The sequence below is a fragment of the Natrix helvetica genome (genome assembly GCF_964273705.1).
Source record: "Natrix helvetica genome assembly, chromosome: 1".
Taxonomy (NCBI): Eukaryota; Metazoa; Chordata; class Lepidosauria; order Squamata; family Natricidae; genus Natrix; species Natrix helvetica.
In genome coordinates this window covers 72,950,569-72,975,944 of record NC_138548.1, presented here as the reverse complement: position 1 = coordinate 72,975,944, position 25,376 = coordinate 72,950,569, and the positions used below count along the sequence as shown (strand labels likewise).

The following is a 25,376-nucleotide window of genomic DNA, read 5'->3' as shown; positions in this document are numbered from 1 at the left end:
TGACCCGCTCGCTGTACAAGCCCAATACGGCTCCCAAAGGGTAACTCTCTAAATAAAAACTACATCTACCAAAATGCATCGCTCTGTTTCTTTGAATCAGAGATATTGAGTATGACTCATTTCCTGTTTCTATGGTATTGCAAAACCGGCTTCTCCGGATTGTAAACTACTATTCCCAGAATGCACACAAAAAAGAGGATTTGGTTCTCTGATTGGTTGAAACCATATGAAGACGCTCCCGGCCTGTGGCGCGGTTCTCTTTCGGGTCGAGTTTGTAGGTCTCCGGAGGAGGCTGCACCGGCAATGGGCGGGGTTTCGGTAGCCCATCTTGTTGGGTGATGCGCTCGTGCTTCGCGGCTGGATGAGGCGGATACCATCTGTGAGTACCGCGAGGCGGGCTGTTACTGCTTCCCCCTTCAAAGTATGTGGCGGAAGCTGAGTTTAAACCCCGGACTCGAGGGTTGCTAATGTTGGTAGCACTTGTATGGGGGTGGTGAAGCTTTTTCTTTTTTTTTGAGTCGGCTGGAACGTAGTTAAATAATCTTGAGGATCAGTTGATAAGGAACCAACTTCAGAAGTTTGAAAAGCAGCCGAGGACCTAATACTGTATCCCAACGAATCTCCGTTTGCATAAGAAGTTAGCATTGCTTGTTTTTAAACCAACACGTTATAAGAGAACACAGGAGCCATATATAAACTTCGGAAGTGTTGCAAAACTTGGTTTCCTTCCACCAAACTTGGTTTTCTTCATAACCTGTGATAAATGCATAAATGGCAGCATCCAAGAAATAAAAGCATGATAGAGCATGATATTTGGACTGCAATTGAATAAAACAGCTGTGGTAAAAGAGCCCTTATGTATCCTGTTCAGTAGTTCTTGTCAAACACTGGAGCCAATTCAGCTATCAAGAATACAAAAAAAATAATAGAGGAAATTACTAAAGAAACATTGGCTTAAAAGGGAAGACAAATAATTAGAGAAATTCCTTTTATTCCCAGTTCACAAAGCAGCATAAATATGGGAATGGTGGTTTATTTTGCTGGCTCACACTCCAGAAGACTGGTATAACAGTTGAATGTAATTTGGAAACTTTTTAAAGACTCCCATATAGGCTATGTAGACATTATACACAGATACAAATCAACCAATTTGAGTTTTAATTTTGTGTTGTGTGAATTCGGTCCTTGAGTTTGGTTTAGGATTCAAGCTAACTGCAAAGTCAGAAAATTTTGTGAATTGAGTCAGGAAAAGGGAAGGTATCTTTGGATAAATGAATTGTAATATAATGTGAGGAAATATAATCTGTTATAGTAGTTTGCAGTGTAGCTTATTTATGCTGCTTTTCAAAAACGTCACAAAAGATGATATATTGAGCTACTGTGGATATTAATTCAAGCATCATTTAAAAGTTACTTGTATATTTAAATAGAGCCATATTTTAAAATAAGATTCTCATAACTTTATATATTTCATTTACAATTCATATTTTTTTGAAAAGTACTACATAACCTCTAAAGTGTAGACTTTAGTATCTTTTGATTACGCCTTTCCTCACAGAATATAATTTGACTGGGTCAAATTACCAATAGCAATCAGCCAAATTATGTGTGATTGTTTAATCTTCACTGTAACTATAAGTATGCATTATTGTTTACAAAACCCAATACAGGTTATCCTAGATTTACAACCATTTGTTTAGTGACGGTTCAGAGTTAAGGGACTTATGACCTTTTTTCACACTTATGATTGCAACATCTGAATATCCATGTGATCAAAATTCAGACACTTGGCAATTAACTCATCTTTATGACAGTTGCAGGGTCCTGGGGCCATGAGATCACTTTTTGAGACTTTCTGAAAAGCAAAGTCAACGGGAAATCATATTCAAGTAACAACAACCGTGTTACTAATTTAACAGCTGCATTGATTCATTTAACTGGCAAGCAAAGTCAAAATGGGACAAAACTCACAACAGCTGACTTGCTTTGCAACAGAAATTTTGGGTGCAATTATGGTTGTAAGTCAAAGACTACTTGTATGGTAAATACATAAAGAAAAGATTTTAAATCCCATTATCTTTATGGCCAATGTTCCAAGGTGTGCTAAGGCAAAAAGTTAATGGGTACGTATGCCACCAATGCATGCTGTATTTTTTTAAAAAATGTAAGATTTACCATGTTGTCTGAATTCCAAACAGTGATTGTACTGTCTGGATTCAGGTTAAACAGTAAGTCTCAAATTGTTTTTAAATGTAGTATGTGATTTCCAAAATGTGGTTCTCCTTCTGTGTTGAGCTCTTTGGCTAAATGTGCTGAGATCACTGTCCTGCAGCCTTCAGATAGTTTCTCTTTTTGGAATACCTTCTTTGCTTGGTTATTTAAGAAGATGGAAAATCCCATGCTCCAAATATAGGTACTGTAGGCAGGGTTTTGTATGTTATCAGCACTTTTGCGTTCTGAAAAAAATAAATATTCTACGAGAAGATGCCTCATAGCCTGTATTTACTTGCCTGTGAAGACACTATTGGAAAAACTGTAATTGAACTATTTTGCAAATCCTCTCCTTTATTGAACTTAACAAGGGTGATGATTGTTCCTACTTCATCAGTTATCAAATTTACATGAAATATAAATATTATAAGCATCTGAAATATACTATGATTCTTCATCTTCTGGAAGGGCATTTTTCCCCCTGAAAATAAATCAGAGATATGGAATCATTAAATTCTCTTTACAGGCAATCATTTTGGCATAAGGTACAGAGCCTATGACCCATCAAGTTGTATTCTTGAAATGCAATTCCCAGCATTTATCACCATCAGCCCTGCTCTCTGGGGCTGCGGGGAGTTGTGTTTTAGGAGTCCTCATTTCTGTTCTGGGCAAATGATGCTCATGATTTATTGCGCAGGCTTGCAGAATAATTAACCATGACTACATCAGGCAATGATAGTACAGCTAGACTAGTTCTGACATAAAAAATATAATTGGTTTGGAACGTGTGCTTTCAAATTCATTAATTAGTTCTTCTTTAAATTTTAATTAGCTGTAACTTTTGTAAGGCAAGCATTAAACATATATCATTTTTCATCTTTTTTGTTCATTCAAAAGGATATGAAGATGGCTTCTGTTTAGATTGCAAAATCTGTCCCAAAAACCATGATATCCCAACCAAAATAAGACATTTGTGAAATATACAAACTTAAGCATATGTGTCTTATAGAATATAGGAGCTATACAGGGAGTGATTCTAGATCATCCCAGATTTGTTGAGAGTTGGGTGGCATACAAATTTAACAAACAATTGTATTTGCTCCTAATGCAATTGCTGACTGTGGACTCAATGGCATATAAATTTAATAAACAATTATATTTGCTCCTAATGCAATTGCTGACTGGACTCAATTTTTTTTCCTTTTACTCTTAGGAAATGGTGACCATCTGTCATTTTTCCTTCTTTGATGCCTATCTCTTTTCAGTTATTTTTTTTGCTGTACCTGTAGTCTAGTTGGCTTGGGGTCTATTGTGGTCCATATCGCTGGGCCTTCCTGGTACAAGTAGTCAAGCTATAAGAACTATAAGATAATTTGAAGGTTGTCTGGTGGATTCATAGTGATATCACTAATAGAACAAAATTATGTTAGTAGAGTGCCTAAAGGAATAAAAAGGAATTATTTGAACTACTGAGACCTCTTTCTTCCTTTGCCTTTTTCTGATATTTTTTGTCCATGGAAGAATTTTTTAAAAATCATAAACTTTCCAGTAGCAATAGCACTTAGACTAATATACCACTTCATACTGCTTTTATAGCGCTCTCTAAGAGGTTTACAGAATCAGAATATCATATGATTTGATGATGGTTTCATGAAGCCCATATATCCTTTAGTAAAAGTGTTTTTTCAATCAACATTGCTTTCCTTTCTTCCTTAAGAGAAGGGCAAGTAGATACCTCTGATGACATGGTTGTGTTTTTATGTTACACATAGAGCAGCAATTTATTTATTTCTATTGCAGGGTAAACTAGCAAGAGAGATTGGGAACCACCCAATTTACAGTTGTGTACAGTCCGATAATAATATTGCTTGCAATATATATTCTTCTTCATAACTTTGTACCTGTATTTGTTTCTAGTTTGTTAATCTCCTTTCATTATTAATTTTCTAACCTCAGAATCTATTGTCTAGCCAATTATAAACCTTAATTTTAGAGTGCTGTCTGAGCAGTCCCTTTGCAGAGGAAAAAATATTGCTCTTGCTTTTTCATAGTGACAACCAATAGCAGTTGAGTTTGGATAGTATTTTTAGCCCTCTCCTGCAAGTGGCTGAAGTTGATTGGGAAGCTAATGGAACCCTTAAGCTCTTCTTGCAGTCAGGCATAGTTAAATATTTTTGCAGTCAGGCATAGTTAAATACACTTGTATTTCTAATTAGCCAAAGCAGATGTAATTTTAGATCTGCTTGGTACACGTCACTTCTAATTAGCCTGCCAACTGATGAAATAAGATAAGCCTACTCTACTGACCTTGTTATCTCTTAAGCATTTTACTTCCTCACTTGAAGAAGAAATTTCTGTACACCCTATGGAAAACATCACTATTCTATATCAACATTTCTACCTTTAAGCTTAAGAAAGGTTCACATTCTTTATTTTACACCAATATTCTAGAATTTAGACACATATAGAGTTTCTTATAATATGATCAATTGAATAGCATTAAACCCACCAATTTTTCCTGGAAAAAGGATTTACTTTGCTGCTTCTTGAAATTGATAAATGTGTGACTGGAATAACTCTTGTCATTAATTATTTTCCATGGTTAATTATACTGTATTCTGTACTGCAAAGATTTATCTTTAACTAATTTTTTATATAGAATAAAAAAATACAATTACCAGGGGGCATTTTAAAAATGTCATTAAATGACATCATCCTTTTTGTAGGATGGAAGCTACTGCTAATTTTATTTGCTATGTTTAAATTCTTCAGTTGTATTATTGTTCTAATCAAATTCACATGGATCTGAATCTTGACTTCAAGATTGATGGAGAGTGTACAAACAAGGTTGCTGTGAAAAACAGATTTTAATCAAGGTGGTGTTTATGTCTTCCTTTAGACATAATAAGGTGAATAAGAAAGTAGAAATAAAATGTTTATTGAATTAAATAGTTCTGCTATTAAAAGTAATATTTGGAAAATTATAAAGCTGGTAAAGAGTTAATTAATATTCTGTTTTCTTTTCGTAGGGATTGGGTAAGATTTTTCTGAAGAATTCACTATGGTCCGAGAACGAAAATGTATATTGTGTCACATCGTATACAGCTCAAAAAAGGTAAAATAATATTTCAACACCATTCCAAGAAACTTTCATTTTATATCTTGGTTAGAAAATGTAAAGCTTACTTTGTCTTGAGTATTCAAGGTATCTTTTATTGATCATTACAATTATCTTTTAAGTTCACAACAATAAAGACCAATAATCACCAATGCAGCCATACAATAGGATAGAGGTTTTTATTTTTGCAAGCACAGGGCCACACTTGATATTTGAAGCCTGTTTGTTTGGATAATGCTTGCAGCTGCCTTCCAAAAGTAGAAAGATGCTTCTATTAATTAAGTATCGTTAATATACTCGCTGTATAATAAATAGATTTCACCTTTTGTCACAGTAAAAATAGAATTTGGTGGCAACTTTCTTGAGTAGTTTTTCGAAGTTTTCAAAAGTTGTCTGTTATGTATTTCTGTTCTAGAAAACTCAAAATAGAACTAGTGCCTTGATGGCACTAAGATATAGCAAACAAGGAAACAAATGTCTCCCAATGCAGTGTACTTTATGTCCTGCATACTTTGAATCTTCTACCAGGCATAATACAAATCAGTTTTGTCTAATGGTTAAGGGTACCAGGCTAGAAAGCCAGAGACTATGAGTTCCGGCCTTGGGCTAGTCATACTCCCTCAGCCTTATTCGCCTCACAGTGTTGTTGTGGCGGGAAAAATGAGATGAAAGTCTGTTGAATATGTTTGCCAGCATGAGTTATTTGTATAAGTTTACTGATTTTATTATTTCAGCAAATCAATTAGGAGATGACTCTATAGGTTGAACATTACTGTGTTCCCCCCAAAATAAGACCTATCCAAAAAATAAGTCTTAGCTTGATGTTCATACTCGAGCCCAATATAAGCCCTACCCCCCCCCAAATAAGCCCTAGTTAAGACCTGGTTGCATGGGGTGGGGTGGGGTGCACAGGTAAAAATCAAGTGAGGGTGGAGAAGGGGGGGTTGAGCTGCTTACCTTCAGACAATTGCAGCCAAGCCTTGCATACCCTGACACCTGCCTCACCTTGCTGGCCCACTTCTTCTGCAGCCATTTGCCACTGCTCACATGCGGCACCTCCCGGCCTCATTTTGCCATCAGAGGCCTTCAGAAAAGGCTTCTGTAGCAGAGAAATGAGTTCCAGATTGGCATGCGTGGTGCCCCCTGGCTTCCATTTCGCCATCAGAGGATCCAGCGCTCTTATCGGCTGCAGAGGAATTTCCTGAAGGCTTCTGATGGTGAAATGAGGCTGGGGGATGCCAGACGCATCAATCCGGAGCCCATTTCTCAGTTGCAGAGGCCTTTCCTGAAGGCCTCTGACGGTGAATTGAAGGCCGGGGCGATGCGAGTGGTGGCAAATGGCTGCAGAAGAAGTGGGCCAGCAACGGGCTCCTGCTGGGTGGAGTTGTCAGTGCAGCCATGTGAGGTGAGTCAGTGGAGACTTCCCCCAAAATAAGACCTGGTACCTTTTTTGGCGGGTGTGTGTGGAGTGCTGGCGTGATTCCGTCCTTGGGGTTTCCCAAGATATTGGCCATTCTTTGGTCAGTGTTGAAGGCTGCCCTGATATTGTGTTTGTGGAGAACTTTGCTGACTTTATCCGTGGTGCCTCCGATGCAAGGGAGGAGGGCGATGCCACCGTCCTGCTCTGCGTCTCGGCTCCTGGGGGGAGTCTCCCCTTGGATCAGGCCGGCAATTGTTTTTCTTTGGAATCCGTTGGAGATTTATACGTTTGTGAGAGAGTCCAATTCAGTTTTCAGGTGGCCTTTGTCAGCTAGGCGTTTGGTTCTGGAGATGGGGGTCCCGGCTACAGAGCTGATCTGTGCAGGGTGGTGATTGGACTGTGTGTTCAAGTAGCGGCTGGTGAGTGCTTCTCTCCGGCAGATAGCGTGTCCCAGAGAGCCATCGATCCCTCGCAGACTAGGACGTCCAGAAAGGGAAGCTGGCCGCCCGCCTCCACTTCCACAGTGAACTGCATTCTGGGGTGTAGGTTGCCGAGATGTATGAGGAAGTCGTCCAGCCCCTCTTTCCCGTGTGGCCAAACCATGAAAGTGTCATCAACATATCCAAGCCAGAGCTTGGCCTGTGCCCAGATCCATCTAAGACATTAGTTTCAAAATGTTCCCTGAATTAGTTTGTGATGACGGGGGTGAGGGGTGATCCCATGGGTGGTGCCTCTATCTGTTTGTATCTTTGTCCATTATGGATGAAGTATGTGTTGGTTAGGCAGTGGCTGGCCAGGTCCAGGACGTGTCCAGGGGTGTGTGTGTGTTTGTTCTGGACAGCTGCCAAGGCCTCTCCCATAGGCACTTGGATGAAGAGGGACACAACATTGAAGCTCACGAGTAGGTCGCTGGATTGCAGGTCCTGTTTCTTCATTGTTTCTATGAAGTGGAGCGAGTTCTGTACATCGGAGGTTATGGACTCTGCGTAGGGTTGGAGTTGTTTGGCGAGGAATTTGGCAAGATTCTGTAGAGGTGAGCCTATGGAGCTGCCTATGGGTCTGAGTGGTGTTCCTTCTTTGTGTATCTTGGGGAGGCCATAGAGTTTGGGGCATCTGGATGATTTCTCTCTGGGGATGATTCTTTGCTGGATCTCTTCACTGATGGGAGAGGCTTTTATTTTGGATTTGGTGGTTTTTTCCAGGTAGGTGGTGGGGGTCTGTGTTTAGAGGTTTGTAAGCGGGGTCTTGGAGTAGGTTGGATAGTTTGGCTTGATAGTCAGACGTGTTCATCACCACTATGGCATATATATAAATATATATATATAAAAGACCGGGTCTTATTTTTAGGATAATGTAAATTCAGAAGAAAACTGATATTAGGCTATTCCAGTAGGGAATAGTAATATTCAGGTTTTCAATCATTCACATTCATGGTATCTTTGTGGCCTGCCTTCAAGGGTTGGGAGTGAGGAGCATTATATATTGTAGGGTTCTCCTTCCTGAGTGGGCAGGAGTGGGTGGATGATTAGTCACTCTGGGTGTATGGATACCTCACAGTTTGGCATCTTCTCTGCTCATGTCTAACAGCTTCATGAAACTATTGGGGATAAGAATGCTCACGAGACTCAGTTTTACATTTTGACTCCTGGTCATTCACACAATCAGTTGTTTGGTCTTGTATCTTATAGGCTGCTAGAGTCTGGATGGGATGGAAAGACCAACTTTAGGCTCAATACCAGCAAATTAGGATGGTTTTGAGTTGGGAAGCCATCTGGCTCCTTAGTTTTGGATGTATGTGTGCTCTCCCTTTGTTTATTCAAAATTATTAGCCAAATTGATTTTTAACTTGAGGGTCCTTCACTCACAGAGCCTAGTCAAGGAGCAGGTAAGGAGCTGTGGGGGAGGGCTTTGCACAATATCTGGTATCCAGTTATGACTATTCCTGAAGTGGAATCCATAGATGGACCAAATGTGGTAGCTCAATTGGTTACGAATTTGCAGGTGAGATTTGTTCATGTACACATAAATAGTTTCCTTCCTATTTATTTATGGCTTCTTACTTTCACTTTTGCAGGAGATGGATGAGCACATGAGAAGTATGCTTCATCATCGGGAACTTGAAAATCTCAAGGGGAGGTATGATTATGACAATGATCATTTCATCTTTCTTCACTTTAACCTAGTACAACTCTTATGTGAAACATTTTTTTGAGTATAATACCTGTGCAATTAAAAAGTATTTACATTTTTAAATTCTGTATGGCATAGTGTTTAAGGTTCCTGTAATTAGGTGTGGCTGAAATGGCCAGAAGATTGTGAGACGTGAGGAAGCTGAGAAAGAAATAGGATGAATTCTAGACATAAATATCCAATAGATGGGACAGAAATGTGTTATATTATAGATAGCAACTCACTCTGGACTTAAAACATCCAGGAAGAAGATACTAAAATTCAGAAAACCTCCCATCTTAATTAACTCATGAATAAAAGTAGGCTGGAGTCCTGCAGTGTCTTGAGATTCTGTTTTTAGTGCCATAATACTCAATTTCATATTGTCAAATGGTATACTCGCAGTATACCTTTCAGGTGAATTAAAATTTAACTACTAAAATTGCTGGGTAGAAATTCTGGGAACAGTAACCCAAAACATCTGGAGTACTTCAAGTTGGAGGCAGAAAAATATAAAAGCTAAGTTTGCTGGCTATAGAATTCTGAGAATTGAAGTCCACATATTGTAAAGTTTTCAAAGTTGAAAAACCATAAAGCCGTAATATGTACTCCGAGCATGAACTCAGCTATGTTGGTTGCAGGAGAGAGCATGTCAGTTTAATATCAACCCAAACACTTGTAGCTTATAAAGTTAATAAAGCTTTGTCAGTTCAGTACAGAAACTAAGCCTTCCCGTATATTTTTAAAGTGTATTCAGCAATGTAGTGCCTTCTGGATATAAGCATTCTGTTGTAGTCCCAATATATGGGAAAGACAGTTTCTGAGAAACAAACAAATAAATATGCTAAAGTAGTCATCTAATAATCACCTCTCCTTGAATCTTGAAACTAAATCTTACAATCAATTGACCTTGTTCTTGGCAATAAGGATCCATCTGTTGCCTGGCTGAACAGCTGAAGCGTTATCAGATTGTCACCAACATTAACTTGAGCTGTGTAACTTGAGCTAGCAATTCCAGATATTTTTTATTAAAATAATAATTTTAAACAACTTGTTCTTATAATTTCCAGTTTAAAATTGATTATTACCATCAAGGTAACATCAGTTCTTTCCAGCTACTTTGATAGACCAGTTTTATGTCCCATCTGTACAGTCTAAACAGCTATATCAGGAAGGGTCTTAATTTAGCTTTGTATTTAGGTTTCCCATCGTCTGTGACTGTTCTACTCTGTTTAATGTTCAGATTTGGGAAGGTATGAATATGACCCATTTATATCAATGGGTAGAGTACATTGGGATATGACAACTTTTTAGAGTTGAAAGAGAAATTCCCATCTAAATCCAGAAGCAATTTGGTCCTCACTAAGTTACTTGGATATCTGTGATGTTTAACAACAGTAACAATCCATTGTGGCACAATCCATAGGAAAATTATATTAAACATTAAAAGGAATTATGTGGATTAAATTTCTTTTTGTTGTCAATCCATTGATAGTGTTATTTGTAATTTGTAAACTGCCAATCCATTGATAGTGTTAGCAAAAATGCACTTTTTTCCATAGTTCATACAGTGCTTGTGGCTGAATATTAAATGTGAAATTTGGGAAGATTTGTGTTGTTAGATTTCTTGACCACAAAATCCATATTATTATTTCACTCGTTCTCTGTTTTGCTTAAAAATAATTGAAATATTGTGAATTTAAAAATCTCAAATGCACATTTGAAAGCAATAACATTTCTGAGTTCATTGTAATTTTGGCTGGGATCCAGATGTGTTCAATGCATGGATATATCTAGTGAAACGTCCTTTTTTTTTTTGCTATAAATTTATTTAGGCAATTTACATATCCTCTCATCTTAAAATAGCATTTGCAAAACAAGCAATATATAAAGGGTTCCCCTAACATTCCAGCCTTAATGCCAGATCTTCATAACCTTCCGGAAAGCCAAGAAGGTCAGGACCCCCTGATTCTTAGAAGGAAAACTTTAGGGCAAGCAATAGGAAGGATGATATTGTTTAAAACAGGGGTCCCAATCCCTGGACCTTGGACTGGTACCGGTCCATGGCCTGTTAGAAACTATGCTGTGCAAGTGAGCAAAGCTTAATGTCCACATGCACAGGATCTAGGTAAACACACAAAGCTACTCCTAAACCCCAAGTCCCTGAAAGAAATATTTCCCATGGAACCTGTCCCTGATGCCCGTTTATAAGACTGGGATGAACTCAAGAAAAGTAAGTGTTCATTTATATAGGGATTAGCAGAATATACAGAATTCCATTTTAAAGCTTTTTTTAAAAATGGAAGAGGATGGCGCTTTATTTAGCAATCAGCTGATCTCTTAGTGAAGCATGTAGTCTCATGTCTTGTGGGTGGGTGAAGGATTTTCTCCCCCTTGGTTTGTCTTTCATGCTTTCCAAATTACAGAGGTGGAAGAAGATTCCTCAGCCTGTATTTCCTTTAAGAGAAATTCTTCATAGAATAGCAAGGATAATTGTAGCCCAGGAAATGGGGGCTTCTATCACATTGCTAAAGAATGTTCTGGCCAGATGGTTTTGCAGCTGTGTTGTGCCCACATAATAAGTTATTGGTGGCATAAAGCTTTAAAGCAAAACACAGTATTCTAAGTATGCTTGCTGTTCCTTTATTAAACCTTAATAAAAGCTTAGTACAATGGTTCTCATTGTGGAATGCATAAGAATGAAGTCTGTTTGGGATAATATTAGTCGCTGAACTTTTTCTTCAAAAAGGTTTATTTATGCTTGTGATTTCAAATTTTGAGTTCTGAAAATTTCATTTTTGCTCTTTTCCATTTGGAAATGGAAAGGAGATTCCAGAGCTCCAATTCACATTGCTATATGCTATCAATTTATCTCCAAAAATTGTGCTCCCCTTCTGCCTCATATATGTCATACATTAATACATGGAATTGTAGACTAACAGTGTCAATATGTAAAATTGTTGCAGATCATAAAAGGCACTAATTTTGCTATTCAGTTTCTTTTGTTGTTATTTTTGGGGAGTAGATTTTCAGGCCTTTGATGTTATTTCATGAGTTTCTGTGATAGCTTGGGTCCACTTGTCAAATTCCTTTAAATCTTTTCAAATCATCTAACCCTGGCTGAAGAATAGTGATTTTGGCATTTTCATAGGAGATCACAAAATCTCACAAACTTTTGGGAAATTGCAACCTTAAAAAAAATAAAAGTTAAAGAAAAGGTTTAATTTTAATAAGTTACAGGGGCTTCTTGCCCTATTTTAGCAGTGACAGCTATCCTCTCTTCAAAGCATTTTAAGGCTTTCAAGGTTGTTTCTTTCCCTGGAAGGTTCCAAGGTTAGAAATTAAATATGTAAGGTTTTTATTTCTTGCCCACTTGTCTGACAGCTGTCTGTTCCCTCCAGCTGAAATAATTTTGTGCCTTTAGCCTAATCCTCACAAAGTAGAGAATGGACAACTTGCATTTTCTGAAACCAAATAAAGTACAGTGAATTGGAGACTCCCTTGCAGTGTTTGAATTCCAGGCCACTGTGCCAGTTGTCCCGGATTAGATTTCACTGTGTTAAGATTGGCTGCCGAAGTTTTTTCTCCCCTCCTCTGCTGAGGAAAGCTGAGACAGAGCTTAAATCTAGACTCTGACACTGGTTTCCTCAGTGCAGCTGGCACCATGGAGGTGCTTTAGAGCAGCTTCAGCTAGCTCTGCAAGCCCCCTGCTCCCCTATGTTTCCTTTCACAAGATTTTGAGTACAGCAATTCAAGAAGAATCCCAGATGACCCCTTTCTTATTATCAAGTTCGTTACCTCTTGATTGTTGGAAAAAAATCTGAAATTCACCAAGAAACAGCCAAATGAATTCAAAAGAAAAAGCTTAGAAAGCAACAGGTTTATTTTTTAAAAAAGAAACCTTCAACCTAAATTACCAGCTCATTGATTGAGGCGTGTTTGTTCAGAGGAAACTGAATTAAGATCAGCATCGTTTGCCATGCCTGTGGGAAGAATTGAGTGCCCACCTTCTCCTTCTTTCCCCAGGGACAGCAATCATGAGTGCCAAGTGTGTAGGGTAACCGTGGTGGGCTTGACAGCCTATGCCAAGCACATCTCCAGCCAGTTGCACAAAGACGGCATTGAAGTCTACGATGCCGAGGAAGAGAAAGAAAAGACCGATGAAGAATACTTTGACAAGGAACTTATCCAATTAATACAGCAAAGAAATGAGCAAAACCGGTGAGTCTTTTCACATTTCATTAAATTATTAAATTATTATGAAGTTATTTATAAGTTCATGAAGTTCTCTGTAAGTTCTTTGAACAAAAGAAAATGCTTTTCAAAGTGCAGGGGTGCCTTCTGTCCAGCCTCGAGTTGTGTGAAGCTGGCAGAATTCCAACAACTGACTAACTTGCTATTTTAAATTTATGATTTAAAAGTGTTTTGACTTTGGAATAATGCTTTTTGAATTAACAATTAAACCTGACTACTATTGATACAGCTTTATTTGCATGAAATAGCTGCGGGTTTATTTTTTGCCACTTATATGTAAACATACCTAATATGGATATTAAGATTCTTCTATAAATATAACTCTCCAGTCATGCCCATTGCACTTTACAAACTTTTGTCCAGGTCACAGTAACTAATTCTGCCATATTTATAACTTATTTTTATGATATCATACAAAATAAATTGAAAGCATGTTATGATTTTGGCTTAAATGTGGAGACTTCACCCTTAGTTTTTATGTATATGCAAAACCTGGAACTACAAAATTGGACAATTCATAGATATTTTTTTTATTTAGAATTAAGTTAAATTCATCATGTGTTTCAAGATGTAAATGCATTTCTAATCAATCTATTTCACTCTAGCATTTTTTTTTTAGGATTCACTGTAAAAGAATGTATCATATTTCAGTCTTTGGAAGAGGAGAGCAGGGCAGCTCATTCAGAGTGATGTTTCAGTGGCAGCAAGCCAGTGAGTGAAGCATTGCTTCGCGAAAGATTGAGGCAGATATGTATTCCCTTGTGTCTGGTGCAGCTGCTTTGCAGGCTTTCCCAGATTGTATGTGCACGAAAGTACAAGCACTGAATTCCACTGTGACTGGTATTTAAGCAAAGCCTAGGAAGGCTCTCAAAATTGCTGTGCCAAACGTTCAGGACAATGGGACTTTTTTCAGCACTTTACTGTTGACAGTGCCAGAAAACATCCTTTCAGACAATTTGCAAAAAACTGATTCATGCCTTTCCCCCCCACTGCTTTTAGTTATGTGCAATTTAAAGACCATGTATTTACTTTGGTTAAGTTGCAGATCTACAGTCTTCTGCATGATAGAAAAATGTTGTTTATGTGGTCACCAATTCTGTCCATTCTCTCCTACTTCAAAGTGTGACACTTACTTACTTACTTACTTACTTCTTTCTTTCTTTCTTTCTTTCTTTCTTTCTTTCTTTCTTTCTTTCTTTCTTTCTTTCTTTCCTTCCTTCCATCCATCCATCCATCCATCCATCCATCCTACCTCCCCTCCCTTCCCTTCCCTTCCTTGGTTGGAAAAAGAAGTCATCTATGAAACTGAAGAAATCCATTGTGTATCTGACAAAGTGACTTTCAGCTTTGGTGTCTTCCACCTATACAGAAAATTATTAGAAAGCTTTAATAAAGGTTTCCCCTATTCAGTCGTGACCAACTCAAAAGGGCTATCAATATTATTCATTTATTTATTTACACTATTTATATAGCCACCCTTTCAAATTGCCCTGGGGGAAAGCTCTGCACCTCCAATAACATCTGACAGGGTCCCAACTTTTAAGTAATTCTAACAGAAAAGGCTCCTTTTCTGTTGCTGTGCTTGTCCCCCAAAGATAAGGATAAGGCTGACCCTCAGTCATCGAATCAGGAGGATTTGGGCTCCTGCCAATTGTGATTGTCTGTCTCTCGAATAACCTTGGTGAACATTTTTGAATATGTTATATTTTATTTTAGCTTTCAGAGCAATAAAACTAGCTGGATTCAGTTAAATGTGCCAGAATTATCCTGGTAGAATTAAATATAAGAAATGAGAAAAGAATTAACTTAGCATTACATTACTGGGCTACAATATTTTGACCTTTGATCTAGTGATCTCCTTGAAATCTTGATGATCCACAGTTAATTGACTCCTATTTATGGAATTGCTAAGGAGTCTTCTCAAAGTTTAAAAAAGGATATGGAACTCAAAACCTTCAGTGTGCCTATGAACAGAATTTGTCAGATGCTACAGTGTGAAATTTTCTTTCTCTTACATCTCCAGTAGGCTGGAGGGTAGGCTGGAAAGGCAGAGAATCATGTTGATATTTTTTAAAACAGCATAATGTTTTTCTGACATTTTACTTCTTTTGAAATAACTTAAAATGAAGCCAATTCAGTTCTAACCAAGAACAGCATTACATAGTCCTAGTTACCGTATTTTTCGGAGTATAAGACTCCGAAAAAGAGGGTGAAAAAAAAAGGGTGAAAATCTGGGTGCATCTTATAATCCGAATGTAGCTCCACCATGCATCACATTTTGAGGTGGTTCCAGGCGGAAGTGGGGGATCCTCACGTCCACATGGAGCTTTATTCCGGGGAATTGCTTTCAAAGCCTTTTCAATGAAAGCATTTTTGGGCGGCAGCTCCACAATCCCCTACCCAATTCCAAAAAGGTGCGGTGTGGAGGCAGATTGTATCCCTGCAGCTTGGAACCGCCTGTCACCTGAAATGCTCTTTTTCCTCCCAGGACGCTAGACTGGGAAGTTAAAAACCTGGAATGGGATACAATCAAGCTTGATTCAAAGGCTGTTAATTTTATCTAATTTTTTAAATGTTAGTGTTATATTATTTGGGTTTGTTTTTTGGATTGTTTCTAATTTCCTTTTAACTTTTGTAATATGTGTTTTTTAATGCTGTACGCCGCCCTGAGTCCTTTGGGAGAAGGGCGGCATATAAATCCAATAAAACAAACAAACAAACAAACAAACAAGGAGGGCGGCATATACAAAAGCCTCTGAGTAACTGGGAAAGAAAGCCACGCTTGGAACCCCCTGAAAACTGCCGCCTGAAAAGCCCTTTTTCTCCCTCCTCCTCTCCTAACCTTTTTAAAGCATGATCACCTTCCCAAGGGCACTACAATCCTCACGAAAGCGGGGGGGGGGGGGGAGAAAGGGGGCGAGAGAGCTTCAGAGACGAGTGATTCGCTATGAACCCAAGGAAAGGGTTGGGGAAAAGGAGCCCCATTCAGAATGAAAACAGTCACCTTTTTCCCCTCAGATTTGCACCCTCTTGTTCCTCGGCAACCCCGCTGCCAAGCCTCTACTGGCTGAAACTCCGCATTTATTTTGTTTTTTTACTTTTCACTTTCACGTGTTTCTGCCGTACCTCTTCAGCACTCCAGCTCACGGAATGGGGCAGGCAGAAGAAAAGCAAAGATAAGCCAAGAAGCCACGAGCTAAGATCACAGGCAGGTTGGGGAAGGGGGGGGGGGAGAGGAAACACCAAGCTTGTCCTCGCCTCTCCCAAGGAGCTCCCACGCCACCTCACAAGAGCACCTGGATTCAGTTTTATGCTGCAAAAGTTTAGCTCATGCAGAGGAGAGAGGATTTAAGGGGAGGAGGAAATGGCTGTGGATGGCAATGTTAACCAATGCATTGTTACTGTAAATGCCCTTGTACGGGAAGGGTCTGGGCCCCTGCAGCAGGTGTCCCTCCAAGAGGGCTTCAGCGATCCCAAGCGCCACCCGCATTGGGCCAGCTTCTTCAAGCAGCCAAGTCCCTCTTCTGCCCCCATGAAAATCATCCCCCACCCCATCCCACACCCTCCAGTTAAATCCATGTAGGGTGATAGGGTTTGTTTTAAATGGCTAAAAAATCTGTGCTACTCATTATCAAAATCCTAGTGGAAGTGAGGATCGCCGCCACCTGGAACCGCTTGAAAATGCGAGGCACACAGGCAGCGATGGTCTGTGGCAATCCCTGCAGCCTGGAACAGCTGGTTGGGGGTATTCCACCCTTCAATCAGCTGCTCCTCCTGAATCAGGCTTCTGAACCTGGCCAGGCCATTTGTTGTTTGCTGCAAAGACGCTAGCCAGATTACTACCAATGGATGGCAGAAGCAGAAACTTTTTTCCCCTGTTTTCCTCCCCCAAAATTAGGGTGCATCTTATACTCCAGTGTGTCTTATACTCCGAAAAATACGGTATATGATAAACCTCTGGAGGATCCCATGTCCTATGATCTATGCAATAACCATTGCAGCAGTTGAAAGCGAAGGAAAACTATGACTGTGTAATACAGTTCTTGGTTAGAACTGAATTGGCTTCAGTTATTTCAGATCTTAAGTACTTCTTTGTAGCTCTTTAAGTAGTTATTGTGTACTTCCAGAATTGTTTTCAGTTAACCAATGTGTTAGAAGTGGGAAATAGAGGAAGTATCTCCCTTAAAGATTCACAATCTTTTTTTCTGAGTTGTTTCTCAGAGTTTTTCACTAAAGAAATAATTTCCATAGTATATTAGTTGATATGGTGGGGTAAAAATAATACTAGTAATAAAGGATGATCTATATATGGAGTGTTGCTTTAAATGTTTGTCCCACTTGAAAGTGAAAGGTAATTTCAAGTTCACTTTCATTTGAACTTTGATCTTTACTTCCTTAGAAGAAGCTGTTATTTGACAATATTGATTAAAGATACTAACAAAAAATGTAGAATTGGGTTTAAAAAGTAGAATTGAATTTAAGCCAGGATTTTATACTTTTAGCAAATTTTTGTTACTTTGATTATTAAATCATTAGATGTAAATATTTGTGTTTTTGATCATTAAATGTAAATGTTTATGTCTTTGTAGGACAAGTGAAATTTGTCACATAAATCGTGAAGCAGAAGGTGATGAAAGGAGATTGCGAAGGCAACAAAATGACATTCTCTCTTATCAAGACCGAAATCATTATGAAATGATCTCGGTCATTACCTCAAGGAGGCATCATGGGCCATCACAGAGGGACTGGAACTGGGAAAAGGATAGTTTCTTAAATTCCAAGCAAGAACAATTCAGCCACTCTTCAAGGAATTGTACTAACTCAAACAGACATCTCAGCAGCCAAAGAGAACAACTTGGGTGGCATCAAAATGGTTCCAGAGGACCTCCAAGTCGATATCATAACTATGGAAACCCTGGAGGTATTTGGCATCAGAATGATAGAGGTGCAACATCAGGTTGGCATTATCATGATAGAGGAAGAAATTGCAATTGGAGTTCTGAAGCAAATAATGTCTTTCCCAGCTGGCAATCCAAAAATGTAGGGGGGCACTGGAAATCTGCTCAACAAAATGGAAATGGATGGAACATTGGAAGAAATAGACCTGTCAACAGTAGTTCTCAGATAGACAACATGGATACTTCATGGTTAAAAATAAATAGTGTACAGGATAAATACAGCAGTGAAAATTATACATGGCAATGGCAGGAAGGTATGGAAAATTATACCGGTGTTGATAATAAAAATGGCAATCCTGATTGCTTATTAGATTTCACAAGTGACCAGCTACCTTCAGATCAATTGCTAAATTTTAGTGTTTCTAAGCACTCAGAGAGTAAGAATTCCAAAGTCAGTAGAAAGTGCAGTAGTCCTTCTCGAGATAAGACTAACCGATGGGCTCCTTATCCTTCCCAGAAAACTGTAGAGCAGCAACCGCTGTCTGAAGAGAATGTAGCTAAAACATCAGAGAAAGCGTTGTCTCGGCTGTCTTCAGAAACAGCAGATCCTAAAACCAGCAACTCTAAAGTGAGAAAACAGGAAGAGAGTTATTCAATATCTTCAACTAATAGTAAAGCATCTCCTAAAGTTGCACCATGCAAAGTGCCAGTGGCCTGCAAAAATGAGAACAAGTCAAGTAAAGCTGAAAGCAAAAATAGAAAGATGCCCTCCTTGAAGTCCCCACTTCTAGCTATTCCAGATATTAAATCCTCTTCTAAAAGAAGAAATTCAAAGAATCTCTTGAAACATGCCCATGTCTCCTCAACTTCTGGGGAAGTCCAAAGTCAACTGAGTATAGAGACTAGCAATTCCTCGAATCAATCCAAGCTGATCAATAATGCATGTAACTATAGCAGATTAAAAGGCAACACACCTCTATTTAGCAGCAATGAAAGCTTAAACAAAACATTAGAAAAGGCCAAAAATGAACTCCAGCATAGTTATTCTTTTCAGAAGTCCTGGTCGAGCTCCAGTGGAGATGCTCAGAGTGATGGGAAAGAAGAACAGAAAACTGAAGACTCTTCACATGATTTGAAGATACATGAAGTCCAGACCGAAGGAGTAGAGAACAAGAACGATGATAATAAACCAGGAAGCATAAATACTTCCGCAAATCCTTTTTCATTTCTTCTTCAACTTGATCACATTGCAGTTAAAAATGATAGCGGTTCTAATGAATTGAATGCTGCTAATAAAAAACATATTGAACTCCAAAAAGAGACCCCAGACTCTTTGTCAAACTATCCCTGTGACTTAGATATTGAACTGAAAACAACTCTGGAAGAAGGTGGGGATGAAGATGTTACAAAATCAAATGATGCTCTTGAAAAAGAAGATGATGGAGATAATTCAAATCACGAGCTGCTGAAGGGTACTACAGGGCTGTCTACAGGCCCTCTTCTTCCTGAATTGAGTAAACTTGGGTTCCCAGCTTCTCTCCAAAGGGACCTGACGTGGCGCACTAGCTTAAAAAATAAAATTAGCTCTCATTTGCCAGAGCCAAATCTCAATAACGCAAGGCGCATTCGTAATGTGAGTGGTCACCGGAAGAATGAGACAGAAAAGGAATCTGGGCTGAAACCTACTTTGAGGCAGATTATCAGTGTATCTCGTAGAAATGTAAACTGGGAACAGGTTATTCAGCAGGTGTCGAAGAAAAAACAAGAACAAGGCAAAGGTTTACCAAGGTATGTAATCTTACCAAGGATGTTACTTTATAGCATGTCTGAATTGTGTCTGTCTGTCTGTGTTAGTGTTAGTGCAAAACTCCAAAATTGCGGGTTGGTGAAGCGTCCAATGATGGCGGTGGTGAGAACAGCGGCAGCGGCTGCTCCAACAACTCCAACAACTGAGCTCCGTCCATGTCAGCCACACTCATATCTGTCGCTGGGGCCGCACTCCATTAACCCAGTCCATAATGTCACAAGGGGAGGGGCCAAATGGCCAAATGGCACAGTACAATGGCCCAGGCAATGGCGGTGATAGCGGGAAGGGCCACAACAAAGCCTCCCCCATTCCAACCACGCCCACGCCAACTACCGAAGCCATCTTCCACTGGCATCAATGCCCATGCCAGCCGCCTCAGCCACTCCCCCATTAATCCACTCTTATCACGTCCATAAGCAGGGGGGAGCAACCGGGATAATACCACGGCATGGGCAGCGGCAGCGACGGCGGCAGAAACCCCAGGTAGGGAGCCCCGACGACGACACCCACGCCGGCAGCAGAAAAACGCTTTCCATTCCCCATTCACTGCCAACCGCTCCATTTCGCTCACAACATTCTGGCTACAGGGCAGGAAATTGCAGCTCAATTCGAGGTCCCAGGAACTTCCCATAGCTGGACCTGGAACCGACGATGGGATAGGGTACCCCCTGCATACCCCGAGAAGGAAAATCATCTCCCCGAAGTTCTCCTCAAACGCGACAGGACACCATCTTGGGCATGCGTAGTAGGAAGCCTAATATACAGATACAAGATAGGTATCTTGTATTATTTGTTATTTTTTGTTGTTTTGATTATGAATGGTCTGTACACCGCCCCGAGTCCCTACGGGGAGAGGGGGCGGTCTATAAATTAAATAAACTAAACTAACTAAACTAAGATAGGGTTTAGCCTTCAATGAGCCTTACAATGCTCTTGAGCAAATGAAAGTTGCACTAATCTAGGTTATCCCAAAGATTTTTTGCCTTCAAAGGCAACTGGACTTTCTTGGTTTTTTTCCTTGAAAATGTTCTCCTTATCCAAAAGCTTCTTCAATTCTAGCTGAATGATGAAGAATGTAAGGATTAATGGGATAAGTGCAGTGGCAGGATTCAACATTTTTTACTACCAGTGCTGTGGGTGTGGCTTTGTGGGCGTGGGAGGGGAAGGATACTGCAAAATCCCCATTCCTTCCCCACTCCTGGGTCAAGGTTACTGCAAAATCCTCATTCCCTTCCCACTGCACTAACCTGCTTTCCAGCTCTGTTCTCCTATTCAGGGCAACAAAAGAAGATTGGCTGTGAGGCAGCGGGGGTGGGGACAGCCTATTTGCCATTTCTCCGAACTACTCAAAATTTCCGCTACTGATTCTCCAGAATCTATCAAAACTGGCTGAATACCACCTCTGGATAGGTGGCGTCATATCCTCTGCTAAGAGAGGGCTGTTCAATTTAATATTGATGGCCTCTTTGACCCTTCTTCTCAAACCAGTGGTCCTCATATATATCATGTAATATAAATAGAATATAAACCCTTCAATTCCCCACCACTTAGTCCGAATTGAAAAGCTTCTTGCATGAGAAGTGAAATGCTTTCAAGGAAAAACCCCAAGAAAATCCAGTTTCCTTTTGAAAAGCACCTTTGGGACAACCATGACCTGGATGATTGAGAGTCTTCATAGACATATGCCACGTTCTGGCTTCTGATTATGTAGGTGAATCTGGCCATTAACAGTGTCTACAAATATTACCTTGGTTTTATGGTAAGTCCAGTTAACAGTTTTTAAAAGATAAAATAATTGAGCTCCATAGTTAGAGAAATCCAGTAATGTTGCTGAAGTATTTATAGATAAAATTTAAATTTAAAGATTCCTTCAAATCCAGCTATATAGAACTTCATGAACACATCCATGTAGTTTTCTGAGCAGCAGTAGGAAGTAGATTGCCCTTGACTTCTTCTAAAATGACTTTCTAATTCCACAGTCTAGCCTTACTACCAGGAATTTCCCACGCTTAGCTCTCCTTAGCTTTTGATATCAGGCAAATTACCTAGCTGGGAGAAGTTGTTGTGTCTTTTTTTTAAAAAAAAGTTCCACTCATAGATGTTTTATGGTTGTGTTTTAAGATTTGGCATTGAGATGGTTCCGCTCATCCAGAATGAACAAGAAGGCCTTGAGTTGGATGAAGACGTTGACCTCACCAGTCTTGAAGGATTCCAGTGGGAAGGGATATCTATAGGTTCCCCAGGAACAGTTAGGAAACGTAGCCTCTCGGAAAGCAGCGTGGCTGTCGATAAGACAGCCTCCATTTACAGTTTCTTTAATAATCAAGCCACAAGTAAAGAAGACAAGCCGAAAAAACCTGATCCAGTTGCCAACTCTGAGGACATCGCAAGCAGAATTCAGATGTTAGAAGATACTGTGGTTACCGTGAAACAGGAGTCGTCTTCTCTTCCTTCCTCTCCATTCAAGAGTGACAGAACTGATTTAATTTCAAGTGAAAGGAAACTCAGCCTCCAGTCTACCCCAAATGTCGCAACCTTTAGTACAAGCGAAGTCCAGAGGAGCCCTGACTGTACCGTTCATCCATCCGAAAACAAAGGAACATTGGAGAGTGCAGAAGAACATTCCGCCCTGCTTTCAGGCCTTGCAGACATCAGCGCTCTGGATGCAGCTACCGATAGCAGCTATACATCAAGCAATGAGCAGAACGATAGCCAGGGAATGGGAAAGAAAAGAAGAGCAACAGGAGTAAGTTCTCTGTATGCTACTAGAAGTGATTTCATTTTATTTGCAGCCATTGGATTCATGAAAAGCATCCATAAGCGTGATAAAATAATCATTTAATGTAGAATCCCTCCTTAGCCTGTTTATTTAAAGAGACTCCTAATCATGACAGTTACTTTAGTCTAAAGCAGCCTTTCCCAATCCCATAAAAGTATTCAGTTTTACCTTCCGTAATTCCCCAGTAAGCACCGTCAATTACGTTGAATGAGAGACTGTAGGAGTTGAAATCTAGGTTGTAAAAGCTGGGGTATACTGGATATTTATCCTTTTGCTATATGGGTGCTTATTTAGGTCATCGTACTGGTTTTTATCACTTTCAAACTAATGTTTGTCTCAAGCGCTTGCTGGGGAGGGTATCAGTAATGAAAAACCAATGCAGAGTCTTGGCTACATCTGTTTTATTAGATGTGGATTGCCTGTGGATCAAACAGGTCGCAATTTTAAAAAAATAGTATGCCTCAATAATTTAATGAAAGTTCAGTGGTTTCATTATTTCACTTGAAATAATTCTCATTGAAAAGAATTGCTATTAGTTCTGAACATTATTTGCAAAGCCTTAAAGTGCCATGTCTTACCAAACTGGAAATGTTAATCTTAATTTCTAGGAGGGCTCCTGTCCTGAAATCCCAAGTTTAGAAAGAAAGACTAAACGAAGGAAGATCAAAGGAAAAAAAGGTGAGTCATTGCAGTCAGTTAACATCGCATTATTGCCTTAATTTATATTTTAGGAGTTTTGGGTATAGTAATAACTGTATTCCCTGGGGAGACAGAAGTTTAGTTGTCTTCATGATCCCTCATGATTTCAGTAAGCTAATACAACATACAGGTAGTCCTCAACTTACAACAGCTTGCTTAGTTACTGTTCGAAGTTATAACAACACTGAAAAAAAGTGACCTATGACCATTTTTCACACTTGCAGCATCCCCATGGTCATGTGATTTACATTCGGAAGCTTGGCAACTGAATCACATTTATGACGGATGCAGTGTTGCAGGGTGATATGATCCCCTTTTGCGACCTGTCAAGCAAAGTCGATGAGGAAAACTGTATTCAATTAACAACCGTGTGACTAATTTAAGAAACTGCATTGATTCACTTAACAAATGTGGCGAGAAAAGTCATAAACTAGGGCAAAACTGACTTTAAAAATTTCTCCCTTAGCAACATACATTTTGGGCTCCGTTGTGGTCATACGTTGAGGACTACCTGTACTTGCTCTGCAGAATGCATAAGAAAAAAGGTGTTCTGATAAGGTTTAGATGGAGCTGGGACAGCTGACATACACAATCGTTTTCTAAATTTTCCCCAGAAGACATGCGCCTCCATTGTGTTTTGCAATATTTTCTTTTTCAGAGCGTTCTCAGGTGGACCAGTTGTTGGCTATTTCCCTGAGAGAGGAAGAATTAAGCAAATCATTACCATGCGTAGATGAAAGCCTCCTGCAGGCTCGAACAGCTCTGCAAGCAGCTTATATCGAAGTCCAGCGATTACTTGTATTGAAACAGCAGGTATTTCATAAGTTGGCATCTATTTACTTTGGTTTCCCCAATTTCAGAAAGATGTTATTTGCTGGTCCTTATTGAAATCTCTTTTATTTTCTAGATATCAGTAGAAATGGGATCTCTGAGGGCCCAGAGGATTCAGATCCTGCAGGGCTTACAAGGTAACTTGGCTGACTTGGAGCTATGTTCCATCTGGATCTTGGCTTTTCGTGTGGCATTTACAACAGGAAACAGTGAGATGTTATCCCATTCTCAGTTTCCTAAGTACATTTGACAGCTTGATAGAGCCACCGCAGTCAAAAGTATTTTCTGTAGTCAGTAAAGTACATATTTACTTATTGGGGAATTCTTTAGTTTTCTCAATTACTCAGATTTCTAAATCCAGCTTCTGGCATCTTCTTTTCTAATCTATGTGGGGCAATCCTAAACATTATTTTGCTAGGATGACAGATTAAGGATATATGCTATGGATTGCAACACTGTTAAGTCTTCTTTTCTTTGGCATTGCTATAGACTTACTTTTTTTAATCTTTTGGCCATTTTGTTGTTCTCTCAATTTGTTGATATAATTTGGTTAGAACTTTTACAGATTCTCCATCTTTGACTTGCCAGATTTCTGTAGATGTTCCATCAATTCTTATAGCCTAACAACTATAGTGCTGATGTAATTTCATCTTTTAGTGTTGGTTTTTTTTTGTCAATATGGAATATTTTCTATGATTGGTTGTTGACATCTCTGCAACATTCCTTCCATTTTTAGCTTGTTCAAATCAGCACAATTGGCATTAGTATAGCCATTCTCAGTATACCATTTCAGGTTTGGAACACTTTCTGAGTTCAGAGATCTTTTTGAAAAACTTTTTTTTTATTTTTCTATGTCTATTTCCATCTTTAATGTCTTTACAGATGTTCTAATATTGCTTCCAGTCTCATCTGACACCTCTCTGAAATGCTTTGTTGTTTCTTGATTATACATAATGTAGTTAGCAGCCAGGTTTTACTCAGAAAGCTGCTCAATATTAAGAGACAATGTAGTCTTTTGAAATTCATTCAGTAATATGATCTTCAAAGTACATTATACTGAGGTTTGATCATCTGCTATTGAGGAATATGATTTAATTGAAATAGGAAGCCAAGCAGGCAACGCGATGAGGCTAAAAGCCCCGGCAGAAAAAGCGTGCCAAAATTTAAAATCATCGCGTCTCCTCTGCAGA

At 39.3% G+C, this 25,376-nt stretch overlaps 1 protein-coding gene across 3 annotated transcripts in view; it reads left to right on the top strand.

Moving 5' to 3' along the window:
* The first annotated feature begins 213 nt into the window (after positions 1 to 213).
* The window catches only part of ZNF106 (zinc finger protein 106), a 51,911-nt gene continuing 26,748 nt past the window's right edge, over positions 214 to 25,376 (top strand). The window contains exons 1-9 of one of the 3 annotated variants that reach the window (XM_081936101.1): positions 214 to 379; positions 5,241 to 5,326; positions 8,824 to 8,885; positions 12,945 to 13,139; positions 17,762 to 19,858; positions 21,999 to 22,623; positions 23,265 to 23,334; positions 24,014 to 24,168; positions 24,263 to 24,323. In XM_081936101.1, the coding sequence (XP_081792227.1) occupies positions 5,273 to 5,326; positions 8,824 to 8,885; positions 12,945 to 13,139; positions 17,762 to 19,858; positions 21,999 to 22,623; positions 23,265 to 23,334; positions 24,014 to 24,168; positions 24,263 to 24,323 (3,319 nt within the window). In that variant the 5' untranslated portion in view covers positions 214 to 379; positions 5,241 to 5,272. Of the gene's footprint in view, positions 422 to 452; positions 843 to 5,240; positions 5,327 to 8,823; positions 8,886 to 12,944; positions 13,140 to 17,761; positions 19,859 to 21,998; positions 22,624 to 23,264; positions 23,335 to 24,013; positions 24,169 to 24,262; positions 24,324 to 25,376 lie in introns of those variants that run through there. The other 2 variants (XM_081936103.1, XM_081936102.1) reach the window with 2 other exon arrangements.